General features: G+C 37.9%; 1 protein-coding gene across 1 annotated transcript in view; it reads right to left on the bottom strand.

The window, feature by feature from the left end:
- Positions 1–16,304, bottom strand: part of LOC126285431 (cubilin-like) — a 1,398,426-nt gene that overhangs the window by 345,628 nt on the left and 1,036,494 nt on the right. Inside the window, exon 45 of the mRNA XM_049984811.1 lies at positions 10,396–10,580. Coding sequence (XP_049840768.1) covers positions 10,396–10,580 — 185 coding nt within the window. The remainder of the gene's footprint in view (positions 1–10,395; positions 10,581–16,304) is intronic.

Here is a 16,304-nt window from a genome sequence, read left to right as displayed (position 1 = left end):
TATAGCACTACATTAGTCATGTGCAGAGCAAGCAGAACTAAGCCAGGTTGGTTCAGCACAAGCATAACTAGGTCAAGGTGGAAGTGATAGGGAACTAAGTTTGCAAGACATATTAATAGAAATGTGCAAAAAAAAATTATCATGATTATAGAATAAAATGTCCTTATTTTCCAAAGAACATAGTGAAATGGATGGCAAACTTTCATGAACAGACAAAAAGAGTTATAAAGTAAACAAACACTGTAAGAAGTTAGATAATGCTCTTTCAGAAAGCAACAAAGACCTTATGATCTTTCAGAAAGCAACAAACACCTTATGAAGGTAGAACAATCAATTTTCACAACAAAAACCAAACTGAGCAGTCAAATTGCTGAAGTTGGAAAAGAGTTAAGAGAACAAGTAGCAGCTATTACTAAACAATTAAAAAAGCAGGGTGAAAGAGTGAGAGGGGTTGAGGAAACGGCAACCAAAAAGAATCCAGATTGGATGCAGTAGAACTGAAAGCAACTGTAGGAGGAAAGGGTCTTAGAAAGGAAGGTTTCATTACACAATCTGAGCTTAAGAGTGAAACTGAAATTACTAGCAAGCCAACTATTGGGTATATTAAGATTGTGAATGATCAAACTGAAGAGGTAAAGAAATATCTAGCTAAAACAAATGAACACTGTAAGTCCAGTGTATCCACGACATAAAAGAATATAGCTTAAGTTCAAAAACAATCTTCCAATACGTATGTGAGCAAATTCCCTGGTCATGGAAACATCCACCCTATAGATTTAATGTAGGATTGCAAGGGTACTATACTTCCAGGAATGAGTAATGATTTAAAAAATAAATTTTTCAAAAGGTTTCTTGGTGGAGAAGGATAATCCTGGTACAACCAAATCAAGTGTCAAAATTTGACATTTGATAAGTCTGAGAATGGCTCTCTGAAAAAGTTTTGGTCCGAGGCAGAGCAGGCTAGGATTAAGAGTGAGTTTTTAAATGTTCCATATTATAGAGATCACTAGGGACTTACAAAAGAACTCTGCAGAGCTCAGCTGAACAGAATATTTTATTTGAGTCAATCTATTCATGAGTTAACTAAAATACAGGTGTTAAAGTGAGGGTTACCTGAAAGAATACAGTGGGGCTTGGTTTTTAGATCAGATGACTGTTGACCAATTCCTGAAATATGTACAGAAAATAGACAGAGTATTTGAGAGAAAAGATAGATAAAACTTTCACTACTGGAAATAAAAAGTAGGATACAGCACCTGTAACAATAACAATAATAATCAAGGATGAGGTAGTAGAAATAACTACAGGACTAATTATACAGAGAGAGAAAGGATGCAAAGAAACCGGAACTGTAATACAGATAGAAATGGCAATAGGGTATTTCAAAATAGAGGCAGATCAAGGTTAGAGTACATGTAGTACAGCAACACTTTAGACCTAATGCCGGAAAGAATGACTCATTAAACTCAAGATTTTGCCTTTGGCAGTCTATGGTGTAAGAGCTTGTGAGGATGTCAGTGCAGCGACAACTGATAATTACAAATGTTTAAATCAGATTTTCAGTGATATCAGAGTAGTAGAGATGTTTCAAATGAAAACAGCTACCATTAATGAAGGATTTTGGAAAAAAAACACTTAGTAAACCAAAGTAGTAAAAAAATAATATGTTTTTACATACTACTCAACCATACTTTTGTTCTACCCATACCTGAACAATGCATTTGGAGAGACAATGCTCTCATTATCAGGTTGTAAAATTTAGTTCATGAGGTTAAAATGCTAACAAGTCTACCAACACAATTGTGGCATTCATAAGATAAAATGGAATAAAAAGAAATCAAGGTATGGGAACTCATCTTACATAAAAATCAATGGCTTCTGTAAGTGGCAGTTTCATCTCACACAGCACACTGCATTAGGCCGTGTCCTGCTGGTCCAATGTGGCCTCCAAGAGGCTCAAGTTGACACTTCTTCAGAATCACCTCTTCAATATTTCCCTCTGTGCCTGCCATTTCAGAATTTTATGATGTTGTTCATGTGTCATATTGAAGAGAAGTATGATGTAGTTTCAACACGGCTGTCTATTTGTTAACTGTCAAAAATGAAACAAGCTGACTCCTTATAAACTTTGTCTGGATTGAAAGCAAAGAATTTTATGACACCTTGTTATTCCAGTTTATATCCTTCAGTGAAACACACGTCTTGATGTGTCTGATCCCACCCATTGGCTTTGACCCATGACATAAGGCTGTTGTGGTGTGTGATGTCACGACGACGTGGAATTTAGTTTGTGAGAGTGGGGTGTTTGTAGGTGTCATTTTGATGTGATCAGTGGTGTTCTCTGGTGGTGTACTAGGCGATGTTTCTGGTTTAGTTTGCATGTGTGGCGTGTTTATAGGTGGCGTATTGTTGCGGTCGGTGGTTATGGGGTTCATTTGTGTGATAGCATTGCACGTATGTGGTATTGGGACTGTGCTTTCAGCGGAATATTTTTCAGTGACTTAACAATTTTAGTTTTGTTATTTAAACGTTATTGTAGTTTTTTCTGTTTGTCGTGTGTGAATTGTGGTAAATTGCTATTTTTTTATGTCTTTGGAAGGTATGGATATGACTGACAAGATCAAGTTTTCAGTTGTCGGTGATGATGGAGGACAATGAATGCATTGTCTCTAATAAAATTTCTTCAACTATTCGGATTTTTGGATGAAGTCATGAAGTGTTCAGTATGTTGTGAGGAACTGAGGCTCACTAAAGTTCCGGTATCTCCAGGGACGCCTGTATGTAGAGATTTCGTAAGGACAACAGGTCAAGGGAAGTGTTCGATTCCAATTTTGTTGGTTTGTTGTGTTTCTTAAGGTAGTGTTGATTGTGGACATGGTTGTAGTTTAGTGCATTATAATTAGGTATTGGTAGTTTCTGTTGACCTGTATAGGTTAAGGGAAGTGTTCAATTCCAATGTGTGGTTGTGTCTGTAGGTGTTCCAGTATCGGGAGTTGCTGTTGAGCTATATAGGCCAAGCGAAGTGTTATTTGTGGGTTTGGGAGATGCTGTTGAGCTAAATAGGTCAAGGGAAGTGTCCAATTTGGGAGTATATTGTGTTAACTGTAATTTGGGGAGTTTTGTGTTGTCGGTTTTTTTCATCGTTTTCTGTGGTTTGGTATGGTGGTGTGTGTCTAAAAATTTGTTTATATTTACTTTGTCCCCACACAAAAACACCCAATTTCCCATGCTTGTCCCATTAGTTTCTTTAGGTTTTTAGTGGAACGTGTGTATGTTGGTTTTTCAATGTATTTTCATGTTTGTGGTCATGTTTACGTAATGATGTCATAGGCGCCATATTGGAGTCTTAGTGTATGGTCGTTTCCGCCATATTTGTGACGTCATGGTTCAAAGTAGATGGTTGGAATCAGACATTTCTGTATTTCTGTCTTGACTACTTCCAAAAACAATATAAACAGAACTGTTCTTCAGATTAAACAGACAAGTGGGTTATATTTTTGTGCAACTGGGAAAAAGCATAACAAAATTTAAAAAATCAAATTTTCCTTTATACTTATCCCATCTCATTATCAGACAATGCATTTTTCACCTTGGCTTTGTACATATTTGCATAACTTCACATTTAGCTGTTATGCTTCACTATTATTTCTCACAATCTAGATTATGGGATTTATTACAATTTTTGCACTTCAAGAGTTCATGGTGTAGCTAATAGTGGTTTATCATAATATGTGTAAATCCTTTCTTGAGCATTGGGCTCAAGTCTGAGGCATAGAGAGAGTAGATTTTTGACCCCAGCTCCTACCACAAATAGAAAAGAAACAGTGCTAAGATTAATGGTGTTATGTAATATCCTGCTGTGAATGTTGTGTGCAGCTACTACCACAAATAGAAAAGAAACAGTACTAGGTGTAGTATTGCTATATAATATCCTCCAATGAATGTTGTTTGGTTGAGAATTGAAATACAACTTGCAGCAGTAAGCAGCACTATTAAATTTTTGACTAAGGTATATCACAATTCATGTACATATAATATTTAATTATTTCACTACTTTTGACTTGAAAAGAAACTTCCACATGGGAAAAATATATTAAAAACAAAGATTCCAAGACTTACCAAGCGGGAAAGCGCCGGTAGATAGGCACAATAAATAAAACACACACACAGAATTTCTAGCTTTCGCAACCGACGGTTGCTTCTTCAGGAAAGAGGGAAGGAGAGGGAAAGACGAAAGGATGTGGGTTTTAAGGGAGAGGGTAAGGAGTCATTCTAATCCTGGGAGCGGAAAAACTTCCCTTAGGGGGAGAAAAGGACAGGTGTACACTCGCACACACACACATATCCATCCACACATACACAGACACAGGCAGACATTTGTAAAGACAAAGAGTTCGGGCAGAGATGTCAGTCGAGGCGGAAGTACAGAGGTAAAGAAGTTCTTGAAACACAGGTGAGGTATGAGCGGCGGCAACTTGAAATTAGTGGAGGTTGAGGCCTGGCGCATATCGAGAAGAGAGGATATACTGAAGGGCAAGTTCCCATCTCCGGAGTTCAGATAGGTTGGTATTGGTGGGAAGTATCCAGATAACCCGGACAGTGTAACACTGTGCCAAGATGTGCTTGCCGTGCACCAAGGCATGTTTAGCCACAGGGTGATCCTCATTACCAACAAACACTGTCTGCCTGTGTCCATTCATGAAAATGGACACTTTGTTGCTGGTCATTCTCACATAGAAAGCTTCACAGTGTAGGCAGGTCAGTTGGCAAATCACGTGGGTGCTTTCTCACATGGCTCTCCCTTTGATCGTGTACACCTTCCGGGTTACAGGACTGTAGTAGGTGGTGGTGGGAGGGTGCATAGGACAGGTTTTACTTTGGGGGCGGTTACAAGGGTAGGAGCCAGAGGGTAGGGAAGGTGGTTTGGGGATTTCATAGGGATGAACCAAGAGGTTATGAAGGTTAGGTGGATGGCGGAAAGACACTCTTGGTGGAGTGGGGAGGATTTCATGAAGGATGGATCTTATTTCAGGGCAGGATTTTAGGAAGTCGTATACCTGCTGGAGAGCCAAATTCAGAGCCTGATCCAGTCCCGGGAAGTATCCTGTTACAAGTGGGGCACTTTTAGGGTTCTTCTGTGAGAGGTTCTGGGCTTGAGGGGATGAGGAAGTGGCTCTGGTTATTTGCTTCTGTACCAGGTCGGGAGGGTAGTTGCGGGATGCGAAAGCTGTTTTCAGGTTGTTGGTATAATGGTTCAGGGATTCAGGACTGGAGCAGATTCGTTTGCCACGAAGGCCTACGCTGTAGGGAAGGGACCGTTTGATATGGAATGGGTGGCAGCTGTCATAATGGAGGTACTGTTGCTTGTTGGTGGGTTTGATGTGGACGGATGTGTGAAGCTGGCCATTAGACAGATGGAGGTCAACGTCAAGGAAAGTGGCATGGGATTTGGAGTAGGACCAGGTGAATCTGATGGAACCAAAGGAGTTGAGGTTGGAGAGGAAATTCTGGAGTTGTTCTTCACTGTGAGTCCAGATCATGAAGATGTCGTCAATAAATCTGTACCAAACTTTGGGTTGGCAGGCTTGGGTAACCAAGAAGGCTTCCTCTAAGCGACCCATAAATAGGTTGGCATACGAGGGGGCCATCCTGGTACCCTTGGCTGTTCCCTTTAATTGTTGGTATGTCTGGCCTTCAAAAGTGAAGAAGTTGTGGGTCTGGATGAAGCTGGCTAAGGTGACGAGGAAAGAGGTTTTAGGTAGAGCGGCAGGTGATCAGTGTGAAAGGTAGTGCTCCATTGCAGCGAGGCCCTGGACGTGTGGGATATTTGTGTATAGGGAAGTGGAATCAATGGTTACAAGGATGGTTTCCGGGGGTAACAGACTGGGTAAGGATTCCAGGTGTTCGAGAAAGTGGTTGGTGTCTTTGACGAAGGATGGGAGACTGCATGTAATGGGTTGAAGGTGTTGATCTACGTAGGCAGAGATACGTTCTGTGGGGGCTTGGTAACCAGCTACAATGGGGCGGCCAGGATGTTTGGGTTTGTGAATTTTAGGAAGTAGGTAGAAGGTAGCAGTGTGAGGTGGCAGTGGGGTCAGGAGTTTGATGGAGTCAGGTGAAAGGTTTTATAGGGGGCCTAAGGTTCTGAGGATTCCGTGAAGCTCCACCTGGACATCAGGAATGGGATTACCTTGGCTTTTGTTGATGTTCATCTTATATCCTCCTTTCAAGACACTATCCATTCCGTTCAACTGCTCTTCCAAGTCCTTTGCTGTCTCTGACAGAATTACAATGTCATCGGTGAACCTCAAAGTTTTTATTTCTTCTCCATGGATTTTAATACCTACTCCGAACTTTTCTTTTGTTTCCTTCACTGCTTGCTCAATATTCAGATTGAAAAACACTGGGGAGATGCTACAAACCTCTCTCACTCCCTTCCCAACCACTGCTTCCTTTTCATGTCCCTCGACTCTTATAACTGATATCTGGTTTCTGTACAAATTGTAAATAGCCTTTCGCTCCCTGTATTTTACCCCTGCCACCTTCAGAATTTGAAAGAGAGTATTCCAGTCAACATTGTCAAAAGCTTTCTCTAAGTCTACAAATGCTAGAAATGTAGATTTGCCCTTCCTTAATCTAGCGTCTAAGATAAGTCGCAGGGTCAGTATTGCCTCACGTGTTCCAACATTTCTACGGAATCCAAACTGATCTTCCCCAAGGTCGGATTCTACTAGTTTTTCCATTCATCTGTAAAGAATTCGTGTTAGTATTTTGCAACTGTGACTTATTAAACTGATAGTTAGGTAATTTTCACATCTGTCAGCACCTGCTTTCTTTGGGATTGGAATTATTATATTCTTCTTGAAGTCTGAGGGTATTTCGCCTGTCTCATACATCTTGCTCACCAGATGGTAGAGTTTTGTCAGGACTGGCTCTCCCAAGGCTGTCAGTAGTTCCAATGGAATGTTGTCTACTCCGGGGGGCTTGTTTCGACTCAGGTCTTTCAGTGCTCTGTCAAACTCTTCACGCAGAATCATATCTCCCGTTTCATCTTCATCTACATCCTCTTCCATTTCCATAATATTGTCCTCAAGATTCGGATGATCTTTTGTAAATGTCATAGCTCATGTCACATGATGTCACAAGCTGACGATAGCACATATTCAGAGCATAGGACACATAGCAACATCACTATTAAGTAGCATGACCACACAAACAGGAAACATTAATGATTTAAATTAATATATCTTACATAGTATTGCCACTGAAGAGCAAAGCTTTCACATATAATATTGGTCTTGAAGATTAATAAGCTGCAAGAGAAGCTAAGCTTTCAAATATAATGTTGATCTTTCTTGCACTTGTTACACTTTAAGATATGTCACACAAATGTGCAAGTAATATTTTTAATAATGACATAAATGTCTGATCATCTGGGCTTGAAATCCTTCTAATGGTTGTCCCTAAAAGACTTGATTTTTAAATTATAGTCTGTCCCGCCATGGCTGGTGAATGATGAAGACCTGGAAAAAATTGCTCAGTGACTTAAGAAATTCATGATACATTCTCACACATAGTTCATCTTGCGTAAAATAAAATTTACTTTGCAAGTATCACTTCTCAAAACACCATTCACAATATTTTCCCATGACCTGTTAGAAAACTGTTTCAGCAGTTGCCAGAGTGCGCCAGATAACAGGCATCATCGCATTTGGGCAGCTGTGATGACACAGGAAGCCCGCATGTTCATGCGTGGAAAACATCTAAAGCTTTTAAGTTTTGTCATAAAAGATAAAAGACAACAGAGGATACTCCAAGACAATCAGAATTTCATGAACCATGCTAAAATGAAATAATTTGACTGAAAGTGCACATTTGTATGTCCAGATCCGTGTGTAAATTTTCTTGGATTATTGCGAACCAGTATTGTATTATCTCATGCTTCATTTATTATTATGGCATAATGCCATATGGCTAGAAGATGAAAGCATCCACTTGAAATGCAGTGAACAGTTGAAACTAGCCAATAATATGGAATTAAACACTTCATTTCAAATAAATGAACTGCCTCAATGGAAAAGATTTAGCAAACCAACAAAAATAACTTCACTGTTCTGCAAGGCAACTAATGATTGACTGTCAGAAAAGTGGAAATAAAATAAAATCTGAAACTAATAACTTATTTTAGCCTTCCATAATGATGTGATTGTATTTTAGTTCACTTGAAAGTTTCTGGCCACAGAAATCCTTTTTGCTTTCATTTAACTTCAGAGCAGTAAATGAAGAGGAAACAGTAAAATCACTAAACATAAACACAGGTCACGTAGAGACTACCCACCTCTCCACTACAGCTCAGACTGTTCTGTGTATCAATACTGGATCTATGACATTTCCGAACCGGGGCAATACTAGATAGTGGCCTCCCCTCTCCCTGCCTCTCCAGCGTTTGAGTAGGACGCCAAAAATTAAATCGATTAAAAAAAAATTGTTCATTTTGTAGCACACATCTTTCTAATGAGTCTGATTCATAAAACATATGTCTTCGAGGAAATGTAAGGCCTGTTATTTGGTTGTAAGTCTGCCAAAGTGCAATGCCATGCCTCTTCACACAGCGTTCTTCTATCGCACGCCTCAGTATTTCGCTCTGTCACATTTGAATGTGTATATTTTGTAACAGGGCACTGAAAATTAAAATCTCCTGTGGATCTTCACCTGCTCCCAGATGGCTGGTGTGACAGAAAATTAAATATGGGATACATACAACCAGTAAAGACAAGAGACAAGCACGACAGTACACATTTCTTCAATCCTCAGGTCCTAGCATTTTTTTCACTCTAATCTTGCTAAAGCTTTAAATGGCATGCTTTCCTTTCTGTGACAGAATCTATTACCTCATCAAAGTTCATCAAATGTTTTGCTACATCAAAAAGCGAAACGACATTGTTTAATACTGAAAACGCTGTTAATACCCAAGACTGGTGTGGTTTCTGAAGCTTATTACGGGTATTTTGTCACTGTCTGCTAGCTAAAGTGAAACAGGCCTGTCTAATATTGCAGAAATTATAATACACACCAAATAAACAAGACTGTTTTGGAACAAATGCTCACTTCTGCGACACAACAGAATAAAATTCACGAAGTACCAAAGCCAAATGCCTCTTAGGCCTACTACAAGCAAAAAGCTTTATGTTAGGCAACAGTTTAAAGTTTCATTCATACACTTCAGCTGCTCAAGCACGAGATCAAAAAGTAGTAGTACAAAATTTTTATATAAATTTGGAATCGTCATATTCTTCCATAATTTTTGTGATGTCCCCATTTCTTCTCCTTCCTCACTCTAACAAACAATCTTGTCATCACCAATTCTGTAACTATTCCTGCCAGTGTCAAAACTTATTATTCTCCGGTTAATTTCTCTAACCCTACCACAATCATTGGTTTAGTTGTCCCACATTTTTTCTCTGTTTAGGCATTATTACGTGGTCATACAATGAGTTTTCTGCTAGCCAGGGACTGTACAACCAGTCCTTAGTAGTGTAGTGGTCTGGCCAAAAACTTTCTGTCAAAATTTCATTTTCTTGGATACATCGAGAAGCTAACACATAATCTTTCTTACTTATTATTCCTGTTAGTCATTTATTTCCACTCTGGTAGTCTGAATCTATGGCTTTGCCCCCATCCCCTACATCCGGGCCTGTTGTGCATATGTGAATTTGGCAGCTTGGGTACACCAGTAAAATTTTTCCAGGTAGCATCTGGCTGCTTGCGGGTACTGCTTATACAGCTAACAGCCACACTTCTGTAGCTAGAAGCAGGAGAAATTACTGGTCATATGTGACTCAACTGCGCATGTACAAGGGCCTGCTCACAAGGTTCTTACCAGTCAAAATTACAAAAATCTAACTGAAAATTAAAACAATGAAAAATTCCCAGACTTCTAAAAAATTCCTGGGTTTTCCCCCTGTTTTCTCAAAAATTCCTGGGTTTTCCCGTGTTTTCTCCAACATGAAAAAATTCTTGGGTTTTTCCCAGGTCTCCTGGTTGTCCCAGGTCATATACACCTTAGATAGTCAAAATGGTATTTCCCAAAATATAAGACACATGTTAAGATAACAAAAGATATACAAATACCAAATACCAAACGAACAGTTACAGAGACGATAACTACTTCAGAATGCTGGAAGTTCATTAAAAATAGAATTGTTTGCAAAGAAATAATACTGCCATTATCAATATGCAAAAGAGCATGAAGTAGTGGATTAGTAAAGAGGGTTAAGTTTAATTGGCATCATGAACAATTTCACTAGCATGATTATTCACTGACTGTAAGGGATGAGTTCTTTTGAAAGATGTGTATGCATAGATCATGTAAATAACTTCCTGACTCTTACTTACCAATTGATACAGTTGCCTGGAAACCAGTGTGAGGAGTATTGGTGTTGGTATAATATCGAATGTGGAGGACATTAGATGAACTAGTATAAGTGCTTGGGGCAATTTCACCACAGTATACATCCACAATTTTGGCAGCAAGTGTTCCTCCATCACGCACTTCAATACCTTCCTCAGGACAACCAGACCTATTATGAGATAGAATAATCACACAATGAAAAAGAAATGGCAAATAAGAGACATTAATAATTTTTGAACAAGCATGAGAGAAATGACATGTGAGTTAGAATACAGATACTCATGGTGCTCAGTATGAAGACAGTTGTCTACAAGATTTATGTAGATATTCTAGCAGTAGAACCAATTTCAAAATAACACGTGGCACATAAAACAAAAGTATAAAAAATTTTATTTGATACCACAAATGAAACATTTTCAATTCCTTTTAATGCCCTTGAAATTATAAGACCCATCCATACAGTATATTGACAGACTGTTCACAGTCACTTTTGACTGTTCAGTACAATCTATTAGCACACAAGTGAAGATAAAATAAATAGGGGAAAGAAGCGTGTAACGGGACATCTTCCTCTAGAATTATACTTTGCCAACAGTGGTAGTCGATACCAGTAATATTTTTTTAATTTTGGACAGGTGAGTATTATCACAGCAGTTATTCTGAAAAATTTCATATAATTTTATACAAAATATATTATATTTCAAACCAAAGTTTATCAAAAGTTACAATCAATATGTACTAGCTCTGAATGTACAGTTAAAATTATGTTTTTAGGAACATTTGAAATTACAAATTACTTGACACACTTAAAATTTCTGTTATTAATTATGCAGTCTAATACTGCTTATTATGTTTATTTCTGGATCCATTTATGAAATAATAATTAAAACTAATAGGAAGTCATTTGTCAGGAAAAAAATTAAACCCTTTGGAATATGGTTATTTCCACAGAGTGAAGTAGTAGTAAGCATGCCTCTGATGTCACTGAGCATATTTTTGTATTTTGGGTGAACAATGTAATTTCAGCTTTGTTAATGTGAAAATTAAAAAGACTTGTGATATTATAAAATGTGACAAAATAAGTTAATGTAAAAACAAACATTCTGCAACAAAAATGTTCAAAATTATTTAGATCAATTCAACCATAAGGACCTAAAACGTGAAAATTTCAGCTTCAAGAATCAGGCCCAAACAAGAAGAACTGGAGCCATGTCTACAAAGAAATATAAGTAAAATAGAAAGTATATTGTAATCTTATTCCTGTCAAATCTTCAGAAAAAACTTTTCTTGTTCTGGATAACATCTACAACTAGGAAGGAGGAGGGAGATTACAAGTGTGGGTGGCATCCATGATTAATTAACTAATAATGAAGTTTTGCCTGCTGCAGGAAAAAAATTAAAAAAATTTGCTCTATTTCACTGATTTTTGAAATTTATATATGAAAAAATTTTAGATCACATGGAGCAATAGCTGAAGGCTGCCCACCCAACTGAAGACTGCCCAGACAACAATGACCAACAATGATGATGGACCAGATGGAATTAAAGTAAAGAGGGCTTTACAGCTGCAGCCAGAAACATCAAGAAGGAAAGATAAGTACAAACTATTAGTGAAGTTAATTTGTTTGTTCAAATCAGAGTACAAGATCAGATAGAACTACTTAGTTATCAAGTTGCTGAGATAAAAAATGGGTTGTCAGAGGGGTTAAAAATGTGAATGAAAAAGTTGATGTTTTAGAAAATAAATTTATTGTTTTCGAAATGAGTTTGTAGCTGAGTCAGTAAAACAAGAAAACAATGGTGATAACATCAGAGTTGAAGAGAAGGCCATAGCAGGAATAAACCACCAAAATACTGCCAGTTTAAACCAAAAAAATTAAATGTAGAAAAAAAAATACAAACTACTGTCACAGTTTTAGATCAAAAAATTTCAGCAGTTTAGGAAATTTGTATGAACCAAAGTCTAAGTGCAAACAAGTTTTCCAACAGATAATTTACATCCAGTGGATTTTCTGCACCACTGCAGAGTTAGTTTTGTGTCAGGCATGATGTAGTGATTCTATTCTATTCTATTCTATTCTAGATATGAATGTGGGATGGTAGAATCCTACCTACTGGACATCACATGTTTGTGTGTGCAGGTTTAAAATGACTCGCGGGAAGAAAGTAGACGTGGGAGTCGAACGGCACCGACAAGTACCTGTCGGGCAATCCATAAAGGTTTAAGTGCATGTGTAAGGAAGAACCATAGAGTTTTTATGCTGCTCTGTGTTTATTGTGTCATTGGCCATTTATTGTGAAACAAGAACAGTTGAAAAAGTACTCTTGTAGACTTCTGACTCAGCCTTGGTAGCGGCAAGACATATTTTCTGATTCATTTTAAGAAAGTCTTGGTAGTCAAGCCAACTTTCTTTTAACTGTAACTCATTTTGTGTCTAATGTTTGATGGTATGAGGTCCTTACAGGAAGTTACATATGTATGTTGAAAGTGTGAATTATATTGTGCATGAAAGTCAAATACATCGTTAACTGACAAAAAGGAAAGTTTGTATGTCTAGTTTCACACATTAAGTAATCACAAAACGTTATAACATGACAAACTGTGTGAAAGGACCTAAAAAACAGACATTTTCAGTCAAAAACGAGAAAAGAAGCTGTTTCCCCAGGGAAGCGTCCTGGGACCTCTGCTGTTCCTGATTTATATAAATGACCTGGGTGACAATCTGAGCAGTTCTCTTAGGTTGTTCACAGATGATGCTATATAATTTACCATCTAGTAAGGTCATCCGAAGACCAGTATCAGTTGAAAAGCGATTTAGAAAAGATAGCTGTATGGTGTGGCAGGTGGCAATTCACGCTAAATAACGAAAAGTGTGAGGTGATCCACATGAGTTCCAAAAGAAACCCATTGGAATTCGATTACTCGATAAATAGTACAATTCTCAAGGCTGTCAATTCAACTAAGTACCTGGGTGTTAAATTTATGAACAAATTTCAGTTGGAAAGACCACGTAGATAATATTGTGGGGAAGGCGAGCCACAGGTTGCATTTCATTGGCAGGACACTTAGAAGATGCAACAAGTCTACTAAAGAGACAGCTTACACTACACTCGTTTGTCCTCTGTTAGAATATTGCTGAGTGGTGTGGGATCCTTACCAGGTGGGATTGATGGAGGACATCGAAAGGGTGCAAAAAAGGGCAGCTTGTTTTGTATTATCACATAATAGTGGAGAGTGTGTGGCAGATATGATACGTGAGTTGGGATGGAAGTCATTAAAGCAAAGACGTTTTTCATCGTGGCAAGATCTATTTATGAAATTTCAGTCACCAACTTTCTCTTCTGAATGCGTAAATATTTTGTTGAGCACAACCTACATAGGTAGGAATGATCATCAAAATAAAATAATGGAAATCAGAGCTCGAACAGAAAGGTTTAGGTGTTCATTTTTCACGCACACTGTTCAGGAGTGGAATGCTAGAGAGATAGTATGATTGTGGCTCAATAAACCCTCTGCCAGACACTTAAATGTGAATTGCAGAGTAGACATGTAGATGTATATGTAGATGTGTGTTGCCATAGCAACCAAACATAATACGACAAGGGATTTACTCTGAGACATTGGAATATGTTCAAGTATCTAATGGAGCAAAATTAGAATGAAAATTGGCTAACAACAATAAAACAGCAAAGAAGATTTCAACGTATTTGTCTAAGAAGAAATATGCATAACACGCTTCAACCAAGGAGTTCCAGTTTGGGGGGTATACAGCTCTCACACACGTGGGGACACAGACGTAGAAACCAATGTACATCCGACGCCACCGGCACCAGGTGCTGTTCACCAGTGCTGACCTGCCTTCACATCCACTCACCTATGCCACGAAACGTCCACGGCGGTTAAGTGTGAAACAAAACTTCATTACGTTAGAACGAAGTGGTACAAGATACTGTTGAGTGAACTGTATTTGTGTAGTTATCATATTTAAAGTTAGTTTTAAATGCTTACAATAGCTAAAGCATACAAGAGTACGGAAAATGTACAACCGGTTGGGGAAACTCAAGACCAAGCTATGGCCATGAAAGTTAACAAAGAAGTACCTGACTGAGCTGAGTTGGTAAATTTAATCAAAGCTCATAGTGCAACTCTAAGTCAATTAAATACCCAGAGTGAAGATTTAAATGCTCAAGTGCAACTCAAAGTAAAGAACTAGGTTTGGTAAATTCTCAATTAAATGCACAGAGGGAAGCCCTAACTATTCAAATGACAAATCTGGGATTGTTAAGTGCCAAGGTTGAGTATCAGAGTGAAGAATTTAGTAATTTGCATGAAGGCATGGGCACTTTGAAGACTGCATTCGATACTATAAGTACTGAAGTAGGAAATTTAAATGTAGATCTAAAGAATGAGTTTACAAACTCTTTGACTACTCTTACAAATCATACATTTAGCAACTTTAGTCAGAAACAAAATGATACCTTTCAGGATTTGTCAAAAAGGTTGGAACTTAACATTGAGAACAAATGTTATTACATTTGTAGAATCCAAACTTATTGAAAGGTTAGGCACTTTTGAAAATGAGTACAATATTACTTGTGATGATGTAAGACATGGGTTGTATACTTTGCAAGAGAGTGTAGATAAGCAGAATGAGTTAATACCAGTCATTCAATCGCAAATTACAGGTGTCAATACATGAGTAGACAATGTAGAAAGGAATTTCAAAGAGGAAATAGCCAACTCTGATATTATAAATGTAATTAGTTTGGAGGAACAATTTGGAGAAATTATAGATTGAAAAGTTACCGAGAGAATAACATCCAGGAATGTATCACCTAATCCTTCTTCCAAAATTAATGATACCAGGATAGGTATGGAAGAGCTGTGGAGAGAAATTAAGCTTACCCAAGACATTGTAGAAAAAAGGGTATCTTCACCTAACGTTGTATTAACTAGCGAAGCTGTGACTGATTTACAATGGGGAGCTAATTCAGGGTTATCTAGATAATTCCCTAAGTTTAAGCTGGATGGAGAGATACATCCAAACCATTTCTTAAAAAACCTTTAACCAAGATTTGCCAAAAAATGGGGAAGAGTCCAAAAAGACCAAATTTGTGGTGGGGTACCTTTTAGGGGAAGCCTCAGAATGGGGTACAATAAATATTGAAAATTTTTCTGCTTGGGAGGCCTCAAAAGAAATTTAAAGAAAATTACTGGTCTGCCAGTGCACAAGAAAAGTTAACATCAGATCCACGGGACCCACGCATAGTCATCTACCCCCCAGGGACGTTAACATTCTGAGTTAGAGGGTGGAGTGAAGACTGTCGGATCCCAAAATGTTTTCGGTATTTCTTTCAAAATAGTTTTCCTGCACAGAATTCCTTTAAAATCTAAGACTAGCCTATAATCTTATTGCTTAAAAATAATAATCTGAATATGATCATAAAGTAGAGACCAACTTAAGAGAATCACAGAAAAAAATGATACCTAGACAAAATAAGCTGAATAAAGTAGTGTACTTGTAGAAAATGTAATATGATGTGACTAACTGAACAATTGTTATACCGAAGTGTATAAATCCTATTTTGTATAGGGTATTTTATATCTTTTATGAGATGTGGTATAGATGGGAGGGTTTGTATAAATTCTGAAATGGGTGGGTACTGAAGCTAAAAGCTTAATTTACAAGAATGGATAAATCATGACTAACACAAAACATACATCACATCTTTCAAACAACCCTCACAAACAACTGTGCCTGTTCATTCTTCATTTGCCGTTTCCATAGGGTTGCTAGGATTTCCTGCGGGAACCTCAAAGGGTGAAGGTTGGGTAAGTCCGTTCTGTAGGAGACTATTTAATACCAAACCTCCTCCAGTGTCTCACTCAAAT

The sequence above is a fragment of the Schistocerca gregaria genome, chromosome 8, assembly GCF_023897955.1.
Source record: "Schistocerca gregaria isolate iqSchGreg1 chromosome 8, iqSchGreg1.2, whole genome shotgun sequence".
Classification (NCBI taxonomy): domain Eukaryota; kingdom Metazoa; phylum Arthropoda; class Insecta; order Orthoptera; family Acrididae; genus Schistocerca; species Schistocerca gregaria.
The sequence above is the reverse complement of the archived record's forward strand: the minus strand, read 5'-3'. Positions and strand labels throughout refer to the sequence as shown.